This window comes from Pan paniscus, chromosome 17 (genome assembly GCF_029289425.2).
Source record: "Pan paniscus chromosome 17, NHGRI_mPanPan1-v2.0_pri, whole genome shotgun sequence".
NCBI classification, from domain to species: Eukaryota; Metazoa; Chordata; class Mammalia; order Primates; family Hominidae; genus Pan; species Pan paniscus.
Genome location: NC_073266.2, coordinates 35,535,879 through 35,548,189, shown reverse-complemented (window position 1 = coordinate 35,548,189; position 12,311 = coordinate 35,535,879). Strand labels below are relative to the sequence as shown.

Genomic DNA, 12,311 nt, shown 5'->3' with positions numbered 1-12,311 from the left:
GGACACAGAATGAACCGCTGACTGACACTGCGCCACCAATAGAAGTCAGCTTTGTGTGAGCCCACTTATGGACTCGATTCTGTTCCAGTTTTTGAGGTCTCTCCTGGTGGCTTACTCATTTAGCTTTATAGTGAGTCTTAAAATCAAGCAGTATAGATCCTCCTATGCACTTCCATATAAATTTTAGAATCAGCTTGTGAATTTCTTTCTTGCTATTTTATTTTTTTTCAGCGGAGTCTTGCTCTGTCACCCAGGCTGGAGTGCAGTGGCACAATCTCGGCTCACTGCAACCTCTGCCTCCTGGGTTCAAGCAATTCTCCTGCCTCAGCCACCCGAATAGCTGGGATTACAGGCGCCCACCAACACGACCCACTAATTTTGTATTTTTAGTAGAGACAGGGTTTCACCATGTTGGCCAGGCTGGTTTCAAACTCCTGACCTCAGGTGATCCATCCACCTCAGCCTCCCAAAGGGCTGGGATTACAGGCGTGAGCCACCGCACGCGGCCCAGCTTGTGAATTTCTTAAAAAAATTTAAAAATTCCAAGAGCTGCTGATGCTCAGCTGAGTGAGTGCCTTCTCTGTTGGGGTTCTGTAATAGCAAATTACTTTCCAGCTCAAATGTATTGCCACAGATTTTAGCACACATGACTAAAGCTGTATTTATATTTCAACATCCACGAGTTTGTACTTTGCAGAAATTTAGACGCATTTTCTGTATTTAGCCCTATCCCATGAGTTTCACCATTCTTATGTCTGGAATCTTATTATTTTGGTGTCAATATGGTCCCTTCTGCAGTGCAACCAACACAGTGCTCCCTCTTATAAGCTTGAGGGTTTTTTTTTCATTCAAACCAAATTCAAAAACAGCATTCATTCATTCATTTATTTATTTACTCATTTATTTTTGAGACAGGGTCTTGCTCTGTTGCCCAGGCTGGAGTACAGTGGTGTGATTATAGCTCACTACAGCCTTGAACTCCTGGGCTCATGCTATCCTCCTGCCTCAGCCTCCTGAATAGCCAGAACTACAAGCACACATTACCATGCCCAGCTACTTTTTAAAATTTTTTGTCGAGACAGAGTCTGGCTATGTTGAAAGGCTGGTCTTGAACTCTTGGCCTCAAGCAATCCTCCCACTGCAGCCTCCTAATGTACTGGGATTGCAGGCATGAGCCACAGTGCCCAGCTCAAAAGCAGTGTTGAGATGGACATTGACTTGGAGTAGAACTATTCCAGGGAATGCATGTTTGCCTTCTCAGCCCCAGGGATACTTTTACATGCCTACTTGTCAGCCACCTTGGTGGCCTGCCCTCCTGTCCCGCAGGGGAGACCAACTGTTTCTCCGAAAAAGCCCCTTTATCTAAGCTCACCCCGGGCCCATTTAGCACCACAAGCGACAGTTTCTCTGAATTTTCTGATGAGTCCAGCATTTCTCATGCTTCAGTCCGTGATGGTATGGGGTTATTTCCCAGGAACTAGAGCTTTGCCACTCAGCAGAGCAGTCAACTGTGAAAGCATCTTCCATCCATCCGCCTAGCATTCTGTATGTCAGCACTTTGATGCTTTTTTTAAAAAAAAGTCTGAAGTCTTGATCAGCATCTTTAAAATACTTCTCCAGTTTCAGCATTTGGTCAGCAGGTATACCTTCTGGATGGCAGGGAGATCAGATTTCACCTTCACTGGACTTCTGATGAATTACACTTAACATTTGCACAGTGTTTTACAAATAGCGGGGCATTAAAAGGGCACACCCACATCCATTGCTTGGTCTGACTGGCATCAATTTCTGCCTGGATGACAGGAGGGCACTGCAGGTTGAGCCCGTTGCATGGACAAGGTTTCAGTGGCTTTCCCACAGCCGAGTCTCAACCACAGGCTCTAACAGCTAAGGCCAGGCTTTCTCCAACAGCCTCTTCTCTGTGACAAGACACCCCTTAGTTGCCAAGAACAGGGCCAACCCTTTCCCCAGGTCTCCTCCTGCAGCCCAGCTGCTCAGGGCTCTTGCAGAAAGCAGGGCTTCCTGGAGACAACAGGCAACCCCTGACTCCTGTAATGAGCGAGGGTGTTAGTCCAGGGGGAAGACACTCGTTTTTAGCACATCAGCCCCATGAATTATTGGGGATTTTCTTAGGAAAGTCTTTGTTTTAATAAAAGTTGAAATTGATGTTTGGTTTTGAAATTGACTTTTAATAGGAGCTTTCGAGGAGAGGGAATGGCCTTTAATCCCTACATGTCAGGTTCACCCATGGTGAGGCTGTGACCCTACCCGACTCGTGCGGAGTGTCAGGCAGGCCTGGTGCAGTGTGGCTGGTCTGTCCCTATCATTCCTCAGGAGTTAAAACACATGAGGAGCAACCTTGGCTCTTATGAAGAATTCATTTCAAATGGTCTGTTCTTGAATTAGAAACACATGTTCAGTTCAGAAAGCAGTCGGCTGCTGGAGAGGTCTCTTTCCAGAATGAGCAGAGTGCTATCCAGCCTTTGTTAGGACTTGGTCGTAAATGTGTGTGTTCGGCACCCCACGTGATGCTGTGGACTAAGCTGGAGCTAGGAGAGGCCAGGGCTGGGGGCACCCATCCCAATGAGACGTCGCTTTTTCATGACTGTCTCTGCTATGATGTGGCGGGCTGCTTTGGAGCCTTCAGCCATCCACGGCACTCATGCACGGACTCCCCAAGGAGATCCACTGAGGATATCTGGCTCAAGGAATATCTTAGTTCATTCTTTTTCCTCTGCCTTCCACTAGTGTAACAAGTCTGGGTGTTGAGGGTGTAATCGATATATTAAAATGGATTATAGTAAAAGACAGAATGATCACTGTCCTATATGTATCAGAACTGCCTTGTTAGGACCCCAGAATGGCAATTATTTTTGGCAAAATTAGGGTTCCCAACTTAATGGCTGGCAGGAATTAGGGTGCATGGCCCATAGCGCCTGTCATAGATAGGTTGAGCCTTCTTTTATTCACCCAATACTTAAATTGTTCAATGTCAGTTACCAGGCCTTGTGCTAGGCCCTGGGGATGGCAGAGAATTAAGATGCTCAAGTACTCATCAGTCAGCCAGAGAGGAAAGGTCTGAACCACAGAAAGAGCCCGCAGAGGTCCATGTTGTTTCCTGGTGCAGAGGCAGGACTGTTCAAGCCTGCTGGGCCAATCCAAGAAGGCTTCATGGAAGAGGTGGTTTTGAACTGCGACTTCAGGAGTGGGTGCCGTTTCTCTCAGTGAGGGTGCTGGAAGAGGCCATTTCAGGGGTGCACATGGTAAAGGCACAAAGCCAGGGAAGTCACATGAGAGCTGGGTACCAGTGAGCATACTGATGGCAGCCAAAGGAGGCGGGGGACTCAGAATGTCAGGCCGAAGAGAGTCAGTTTGATTTTTACGAGAAGTGGAGAACAATGGAAGATTTTTGAGCAAAAAATAATATGATTAGAATGCTTTCTAAAGAGCATTCTGGAAAAGGTGTGAATGAAGGATCCAAGCAATATTTCCAAATTAGAATCAGCTGGGTTTAGCAACAAATTTGTGTGTGAAAGAGCAGGAGGGGGAGACCAAAGGAGAAGGAAGAGTGAAATAGGACTCCGTGTGCCTGGATGAGGGAGAACAAGGGCGGATTTCAGAGGAAAAGGGTGATTTGACGGGTTGGTGGGGACAGGGGAGAAAATAAGGGCCAGTTTGGGTGGCCTGTGCTTTGCCATTTTAAGATGCTTTGCTGACTAACTTATTGAGGGTTGAAGGACAGAGGAAAATTCTGTTTTCCCCTGAGTTTTAGATAGAGAGACATACGCTTGGGCTAAAAGGAAGAAACTAGTGGGGAGGAAGGAAAGAGAGGTTGAGAAGAGAGAGGAGTGATGTCAGATGGAGCTGATCCAAGAAGAGGAGGGAGGGTGGGGCGGGGGCTCAGGCAGAGGCGTGTGCCCTGGGAGGCAGGCCAGCTTCTGAGCCAGGGAGATGGTGTCCAGAGAGGAGGAAAGAAAAGAAAGATGAGGAGTCAACTCAAGTGTGCTTGGATTAGAGGGGAAAGGGCAGAAACAGGCCCTCAGTGTCTTCTACAATTATATTTTATAAAAATAAGTAAAATAACACTAAGAAGCTCATAATGAAAACCAGCTCCCCTGTTCCCTTCCCCATCCTTCTTCCCACGCCCCAGAGGCAGCCACATGTAAATCTTCCAGCTGTTTCTTTTCTTTGGTACTTACCTCTGTATTTCTAAATTGATTTATCAGCTTTAGACATTGTATATTGACTCCCCTTCCTCCCAATTCCCAACAGAGTTATCCTACAGTCAATATGCAACATCTATGCTATGCTGAGCTCAATAGCTCTCTAAGGTTGTGTTGCTTTCCTTTTTACTTTTCTCTTAATTGGTAGTAGTGTTGCTTATATCCTATGTATCTATTTTGGAGTCTTCCTACCCTTCAACAGCCTCTTAATAAAATTTTCTACATCATAAAAAGTATCAGATCATTTGTCAGTTCCATTTTTTAAAAAATTGACCTCCCTCCTGGAATTTTTGCTCTTTCTGATCTAACCTGGACTGGTTATTTTCTAGACTTTTGCAATAAGGCTTTCAATCTGAGCCTGCCTTCACTACTATCCTAGAAAAGTCTTTAGCCTCTCTCCCCTTTCTTTTACTCTCTGTTGCTTTTTCATGGTTTACTCCCTTGTTTCAGTAGTGCACATTTCCCAATACCTTTTTAAGAAAGGGTGCGTGAGAGATGGCATTTTATAATTTTTTAAATATTGCCTGTCTAAAAATATCTTTATTCTACTCTTGTAATTGATGGGTATTTTTGCTGGGTACAGATTTCAAGGTTGACAATTATATTCTAGCATTATTTGATGACATTGTTCCCTTCTCTTCTAGTTTCCAATACTGTTGAGAAGCCTGGTGATGCCTTCCTGATTTGCAGTCACTTTTTATATTTTTTCCCTTGAAAGTTTGTAATATCTCCTTTTTATCTTCAGTGTTCTGAATGTGGCTTGGTTTATTCCTTTTATTCAGTAATTGTGCTGGGATCTTTCATTTTCTTCAGTTCTGGGAAGCTGTGTGTTTATTTGATAATTCTCTCCTTACCATCCCATTACCCCTACATACCAGTTTTTCTGATTTCTTTTTTTCTGGAAGGACTTCCTAGGTTGACCCTTTAATTTTCTTATGATTTCCTTCCTATTGATCATCATTTCGTCATCATCTTCTACCTTCTGAAAGATTTCCTTGATTTTTGTCTACCAACCCTTTCATGGAAATCTCTGATTTTGGCAAGTGCCTTTTTAATCAGCAAAGGCTCACCCTTATTCTCTGACTATCCCTTTTGTATAGCAATCAATTCTTGCATCTTGGATGCAGTGTCTTCTACTTCTCTGAGGGTAGGACGTGTTTATTTTCTTGCACTGTGTCTGTCTCTTTAGAGTTCCTTTTCTTTAGTTGGTGTGGCTTGCTTTGGTCCCTGTTGTTCACACAGGCGGCTTTCCTCATATGTCAGGTGATTTTGACTTTGGTTCACATTTAATGGGGAGACACTAGATAGAGTTTCATGACTGTGGGCATCATTATAGGGTCAATTTGAAGAATCCTCCTATATCCAGCTAGAGGTATAAGCAAGTGGCTGGGAGCTTAGCAGAGGATGGGGACTGTGAGCCTCCTTATTCAGGGAGCAGACTTTCGCTTAGTGTTTTTAGACTGGTATCTTACTCCTATCTTCCACTGTAGCTGGTATCTGCATGTTTTTCAATCCCTCTGCCTCAGTTTCTCTGTCTAACCCAGCCTTTCTCAACCAGGGTTCTAAAGAGATGTAAATCCTGATGCCATTCTATTGTATGGAGTGAACTAACTTCTCTGTATCTAGAATGGAATTAGCTCTGTATCATCCTCAGGGAAAACTGAGAGAGTAATCACTCAAATTGTTTTCTCTTGGGCTTCTCTCATGGAACATTGGTTAGGAAAGGCTGTTGGAGAAACTGCCTCTCTCAGGGTGTTCTGGTAACCTGCCTCTGTGGGTGGGGCGGGGTGGGGCATGTATTTGATCTGCCATATTTATCTTAGTTTTATTTTTTTAATTTTTAGTTGTTATGTGTACAGAGTAGATGTATATATATGGGGTACATGAGGTATTTTGATACAGGCATGCAGTGTATAATAATCAGGGTAATAGGGTATCTATTACCCAAAGCATGTGTCATTTCTTTACAGACATTCCAATTCTACTCTTTTATTTAAAAATGTGCAAAAGATAATTGCTGACTGCAGTCACCCTGTTGTGCTATCAAATACTAGATCTTATTAACTCTGTCTAACTATATTTTTGAACCCATCAACCACCTCCACTGCCCTTCTCCTCAGCTTAGTGAGGCTGGAGTGCAGTGAGCGATCTTGGCTCACTGCAACCTCCACCTCCTGGGTTCAAGTGATTCTCCTGCCTCAGCCTCCCGAGTAGCTGGGATTACAGGTGTGCTCCACTACACCAGGCTAATTTTTTTTTTTTTTGGATATTTGGAAGAGATGAGGTTTCGCCATCTTGGTCAGGCTGGTCTCGAATTTGGGGGCTCAAGTGATCTGCCCGCCTCGGCCTCCCAAAGTGCTGGGATTACAGGCGTGAGCCACCGCGCCCAGCCCGCTTAGTGAGTTTTAAAACAAAACTAGACGGCAGGTCAGGAGGCAGCCACTGATTTTTGTTGGGTCCTAAACAAAAATCAAATTTGTTGCGCTTTGGAACTCTGGGCATTGTGGGCACCAGACTGATGGGGGCGGGGAGGATGGCGTTTCTTTGCGAGTGGTTCCTCAGCCAGACCCGGGTATTTTTAGGCGTCCTGTGGACGGTCGGGAGGGGCTTCCTGGAGGGCTAGTTCCAGGAACGAATTCAAAGGAGGAAAGGGCGGCAGCTTCCGGCGCCTTCCCAAGAGGGCCGGGAGATGTAAATCAGGAGGTTCCTCCGTTGGAAGTCCCTTCGGCTGGCGACGTGAGCGCTGTGGCTGTGGCCCTCGTGGAGCCTGAGCCCTCCTCACGGCCTCAGCGCAGCCTCGGGGCCTCCCGGCAGGGTCCCTCGGCAGCCCGCGGGAGAGGCCGTGGGGCCCTGGGAGGAGTGTGGTTCAGAGACTGTGAGGGGGTCGGTGGCCTCAGGTCCCTTTCAGTCATTTGCGATGCACCCATGGTTTCCGCGTGCTGTGAAATCGGGAATTGTTGGATGCCGGAGCCAAGAATGAGGCCGGTTTGGAAAGTGCAGCCGTCTAAGCAGGAGAGGCTGGAAACCCCCCAGCCCTGGGTAGGGGTCCCTGGCGGCTTCCGGGTGGCCCACGGCGTCCTCGGAAGATGCAGGCGGACGCCCGTGTGTCCTGCTAGCGTGACGTCGCAGGGGTGGCCGCAGAGTCCTCACGGGGACCCCACTCGCCGGGACTCATGGAGGGGACCCTGACGGGGCAGTCAGGGCTGAGGTTTCCTAATGCTGTGTGTTTCTTTTTCCCCAATGCCCAGCAGAGGAGCCCTCGGAGGCGCCCTCGCCCCCGCCGCCCGCAGAGGCCCCCAAGGAACCGCTGCAGCCCAAGCCCACCCCGCCGAGGCCCAGCGGCCCCGCAACCCCAGAGGACCGTGGGCGACGGCCGTCTGCGGGCCATCGGCCCGTCCTGCCCCATTGGCCTGTCCTGCCCCAGCGGCCCCTGCTGCCGCGGCCCCCTGAGGAGAGGCCGCCCCCGCCCGCCTGGCCCGGCCGGACTGCGCTGCCCCAGCTGCCAGGCTCCACCGGGGTCATCATGGAGACGGGCCAGGCTGGGCCTCCCGCAGGCGCAGGCGTGTCTGGGCGGGGTCTGCCGCGGGGCGTGGATGGCCAGACTGGGAGCGGGACCGTACCCAGCGCAGAAGGCTTTGCGGGCGCACCAGGTGAAGCCCAGGGCTGCGGGGGGAGGAGTGCGGGGCTCTCCCAGAACTTCCGCCTGAGCCTCGGGGTCTGCTGAGGGGCTTGGCGGTTCGGGGTCCAGCCTTCAGGGGGGCAAGTTCAGAAATGCAGCTTTGGAAGGATGCCGAGGCCTGAGGGACCGCTCATGCTAATCCAGCACACGGAGGCTGGGGCACCTCAGGGACAGTGCAGTCGTCTATACTTAGAAATACTGAGTGGCCCCGCCGGTTGGAGTACCAGTGCCACACGGGCAGCTCATTGGTTCCCAGCAGGAAGGATCTTGGAAGCCAGAAGGGTATTGGGAGCTTGGGTAGTAGCAAAGCAGGTGGCACAGCAGCGTGGCTAGGCAGGAGGGCTGTCTACCACAGGCTTTGGGACTTGGGGCAGCTTCCTGAGCTCTCTGAGCTGCAGTTCCTTCAACCACAAAATGAGGAGAGTGCAGGACCTCAGAGGGTTACTGTGAGGATGGAGAAAAGCCCAGTTCAGTGCCCCACTGGGAAGTGCTCCCCATGAGTTGTGAATGTCCGCACCATTACTGTCGTGGTGACAGTGGGGGTGGTGTCAGAGTAGAGACAGGAGAAGGAAGTGAGCATTTGTGGGATACCCACCACGTGCCAGGGACTGAACCGTATCTGGATCTCCTGCAGCCCTCCCAATGGCACTGTGAAGCCAGTGTTGTTTTACAGATGAGGAAACTGAGATTTGTGGCTATAACAGATAAACAGATGACCCTGAATGGGGCAGGTTATGTCATCTGCCATAGATACATGCATAGAACAATGCAAACCAGTCCCCTCTGAGTCAGACCAGGCTGACCATCAGGGACATGCAGACACTGGCAGGGCTGGGGTTGTTCCCCATTGGTGATAGCCTGGTGCCCCCATGGCCCCTGATGCCCACGGCTGTCTGGAAGGCTGGGTCACTGCTGAGAAGACAAGGAGACATTTTCTCTCACCAGCTTTCTTTTTTCTATTCCTTCTTAGACACCTGAGCTGCGGTGATCACAGCTCTTAAGCAGATGTCCTGCATTTTCTAAGATAACACTTATCTTCTGTTAGTTCCATGTATCATGGATGCTTAGGCTCTCTTGGGCTATTTGTTCCCTCATTTGTCCATCCACGCACCCTTCCATGCATGCAGCACTCACCCATGCATCTATCCGTGTATCCCTTCCATCCACCCTTCCATCCAGCCACCCACCCACACATGTATCTGTGTATCCACCCATCGATACATCCATCCACCCACATATGCATCCTCATGCAGAGGCTGGGGCACCCCAGGGACCCACCCACCCATGTATCCATGCACATATCTGTCCACCCACCTATGCATGTGCACATCCTTCCAAACATCAAGCCATGCACTCTTCCCTGCATGCATCCACTCATCCATCTATTTGTCCCTCCACTTCTGCACCCACCCATCCATGCCTCCATTTAATAAGTACTGCATTCAGTCTAGTTGAAGGTAGAGCTCTTGAACAGATAACACTGCTAGAGGGCAAATGTAGTTGGCTTGTGTGACTCTCTCAGTCACAGAGAAGTCTCCAAGGCTCCAGTGCCCATCTCTTTCTTTCCTGCAGCCAGCTTGCCCTCAGTGCCCTCCTCCCCGCCAGGGATAAATGGGCTAGTGAGGAAGCAGGGACGGGCTGGTACAAATGTGCCTCTGCTTGAAGGAGGGCAGTGACAGTGGGTGCCCTTGTTCTATGTCTGTTTCTATAGTAGTGAAGACTCGATTTGAACTTGTGAGGAGCAAAGAGGAAAAAGGGGGCTCAGAACAAGGAGCTGGTGCTTAGGATCTTGTTTGACATGCCATTTCCTTTCTGTTTTTCAGGATACCCGAAGTCACCTCCTGTAGCTTCCCCAGGTACGTCTGCTGAGAGACCAGGAGCAGGAGGAGCGGTCTCCTTGGTGGCCTCTGCCCCTCCTCTGCATCTCCTGCCTCCTCCCTCCAGGCTATTAGCACAAATCAAGCCTGGGCCCAGCCCTTCCCCACCCACCAGCACTGGGACAGCCCTCTGCTGACTATAGTGGACCAAATTCCCCAAGGTTTGCTCCCCAGAGAGGGTCAGAGTCAGGCCCAAGACAAGGAATCTTCCCTCCTCCATCATCCCAGCTCATTGAGTTTCCCAAGGGGATCACTGGGTGGGCCTCTGCCCTTGTGTGGTCCTGATGAGCTTCCTGGGGCTCCAGGTTTTACTGATTTATTAGTAAGGAAGCAGCTCCCTAGATGATGATGCACCCACTGCCTGGCCTGGCCTCCTAATATGTGTGCTCACAAGTGTGTGCACACACTCACACGCACATACACATGCTCATCTCATATGCTTACATGCCCAGCCTCACACACACCCTCCTAACAAGAGTCTGTCCGGTTTCTCAGATTCCTCAGCTGTCCTGCCTGCTGATCCTCAGACAGGGAACCCTCTGGCTGTTGGGCATGAGGAGTTTGCTTCACCACTTTGGGTGAAATAAAATGGGCCTGGCACGTGGGCCTGGCACGTAGGCCTCAGTTTTCCAGGCCCTCCCCCTGGAGGACAGAAGCACCCGGGTCAATCCATTCCATCCTTTCTCTGCTCCAGGAGCTCCGGTGCCTTCTCTGGTGTCTTTTTCTGCGGGGCTCACCCAGAAGCCTTTCCCCAGTGATGGGGGTGTTGTCCTCTTTAACAAAGTGCTGGTGAACGACGGGGATGTTTACAACCCCAGCACCGGTGAGTGTTTGAAGGGAACTGGTACTGTGTCCTCCTCCTACCCCAATGCAGGTGGGACCCCTCCCACCATGGCTGGCTGGTTCCCAGCGTCCCGTGGGCTCAGGGAGGACGCCACCCTGGAGCAGATACCCGAGTGGGCCTGCACTCCTCTGCCCCACTCTGTGGGCTTTCACGTAGAACGTGTCCCAGCTCGAGGGCTGCAGGCTGCATGGGTGTGTAACATTTTCTAGTCGTGAGGTCAACACGCTAGTCTTCAGCATTCACCACTGGGGTTGCTATTCATTTTTTACAGCAGTTATGAGGGCTGTGCCGGCACAGCCCGCCATGCCCTGGCCACCTCTGATAGCCACCATTGCACCCCTCTCTCTCAGGCTCCGACAGTCATCCTGACAACCTGGGCCAGGACAAGCGGGAGGCTCCCTCAGGGTCTCCTAGTTTATGATGAACAGAGCCACAAGAGGGACTGCGCTCCCCAGAGGGCCTCATGCTCTGCAACAGAATCCCTTCAGCTGGGAGCTTGAGTCTTTCTGCAGCGCCTGGCATGTCCCCCTGCCCCGGGTTGTTGCTGGAGGTCCCAAGGATCATGGGTGTGGAGTTTACCTCCGAGTTCCTTGTGTCCCATCAGTGTCCACCTGGGCTGGGCTGCTCTGCCCGGACGGAGGGCAGCTCCAAGGAAAGCAGGGTCCGGGGGTGCCTGGGCCCATCAGGACAGAGCTCCCAGGCAGGTGTGGGGAGGTCCCCACAGCCCGGGGTCTTTCCTGACGTCTCTCTCTGCCCTCAGCAGTCACTGTTCTGCTCACGCACTGTGAACAGGGCCTCCTGGAGGGGGGTGGGGCAGTGGATTTCAGGGAGGCCTTGCCACCCATAAGCCACTGGGAGGGAGGGGGACTTGGTTTCCTTCTTGGTAGTTTTTAGCCACCCCCAGCCTCACGTTTGCCCTGTCTAGTCACTGTCTGGCTAAATCCCATCTGTCCTTAGTCAGTGGCTCTTAACTGTTATGTTAGCAAGCCTAAGTTACCTGCAGAACTCAGAGAAATGAATTCTCAGTGCCCCGGGCTGATTAAGCTGGAGCTTGGCATCTAAGGTCAGGGCGAGAGGGAACGCCACTTACTTTCCACCGCCATGTAGCTTCCTCCTGGGCCCCACAGACCTCCAGGCCTCTGCTCAGAGTGGCAGTGGCCTTTGGGGTCAGTACATCAGGGAAGGGGAATCCATACAGGCCTCAATGCTTGCCTCCTCAGAAGAAAGAATTTGACCAAGGGGCATGAGGCAGAGTGAGACTGAGGCAAGTTTTAGAGCAGGAAGGAAAGTACACTCGGAAGACGGCCAAGTGGGCGACTTGAGAGATTCAAGTGCGGTCTGACAGGTGACTTGGGGTCTTATACATTGGCATGCTTCCAGGGTTGCGTCCCTTTCCTGATTCTTCCCTTGGGGGGCCGTCCGCATGCACAGGGGCCTACCAGTGCCTAAGAGGGGGGCGTGCGCAGTGTTTCCTGGAGTTGTGCATGTGCCCACGAGGTGTTCTTCCTGTACCAGTCAAGTGTTCCCAGGAGGTCACACACCAGTTAAACACCATTTGAAACATCATTTTTGCCTCTTAATGCACATGCATGAGCTTCATCGCCCAACTCTGGAGATCTTATCTGGAAGCAGCTGATCATCAGCTTCAGGTTTTGTCTGACTATTGGGCGACTGCCTTTCTGTGGTGC

The 12,311-nt window shown here is 50.7% G+C and overlaps 1 protein-coding gene across 2 annotated transcripts in view; it reads left to right on the top strand.

The window, feature by feature from the left end:
• The window catches only part of EMILIN2 (elastin microfibril interfacer 2), a 65,969-nt gene that overhangs the window by 51,112 nt on the left and 2,546 nt on the right, over window positions 1-12,311 (top strand). The window contains exons 5-7 of one of the 2 annotated variants that reach the window (XM_063597306.1): window positions 7,472-7,873; window positions 9,726-9,758; window positions 10,474-10,602. In XM_063597306.1, coding sequence (XP_063453376.1) covers window positions 7,472-7,873; window positions 9,726-9,758; window positions 10,474-10,602 — 564 coding nt within the window. The remainder of the gene's footprint in view (window positions 1-7,471; window positions 7,874-9,725; window positions 9,759-10,473; window positions 10,603-12,311) is intronic. The other variant, XM_034943765.3, reaches the window with a different exon arrangement.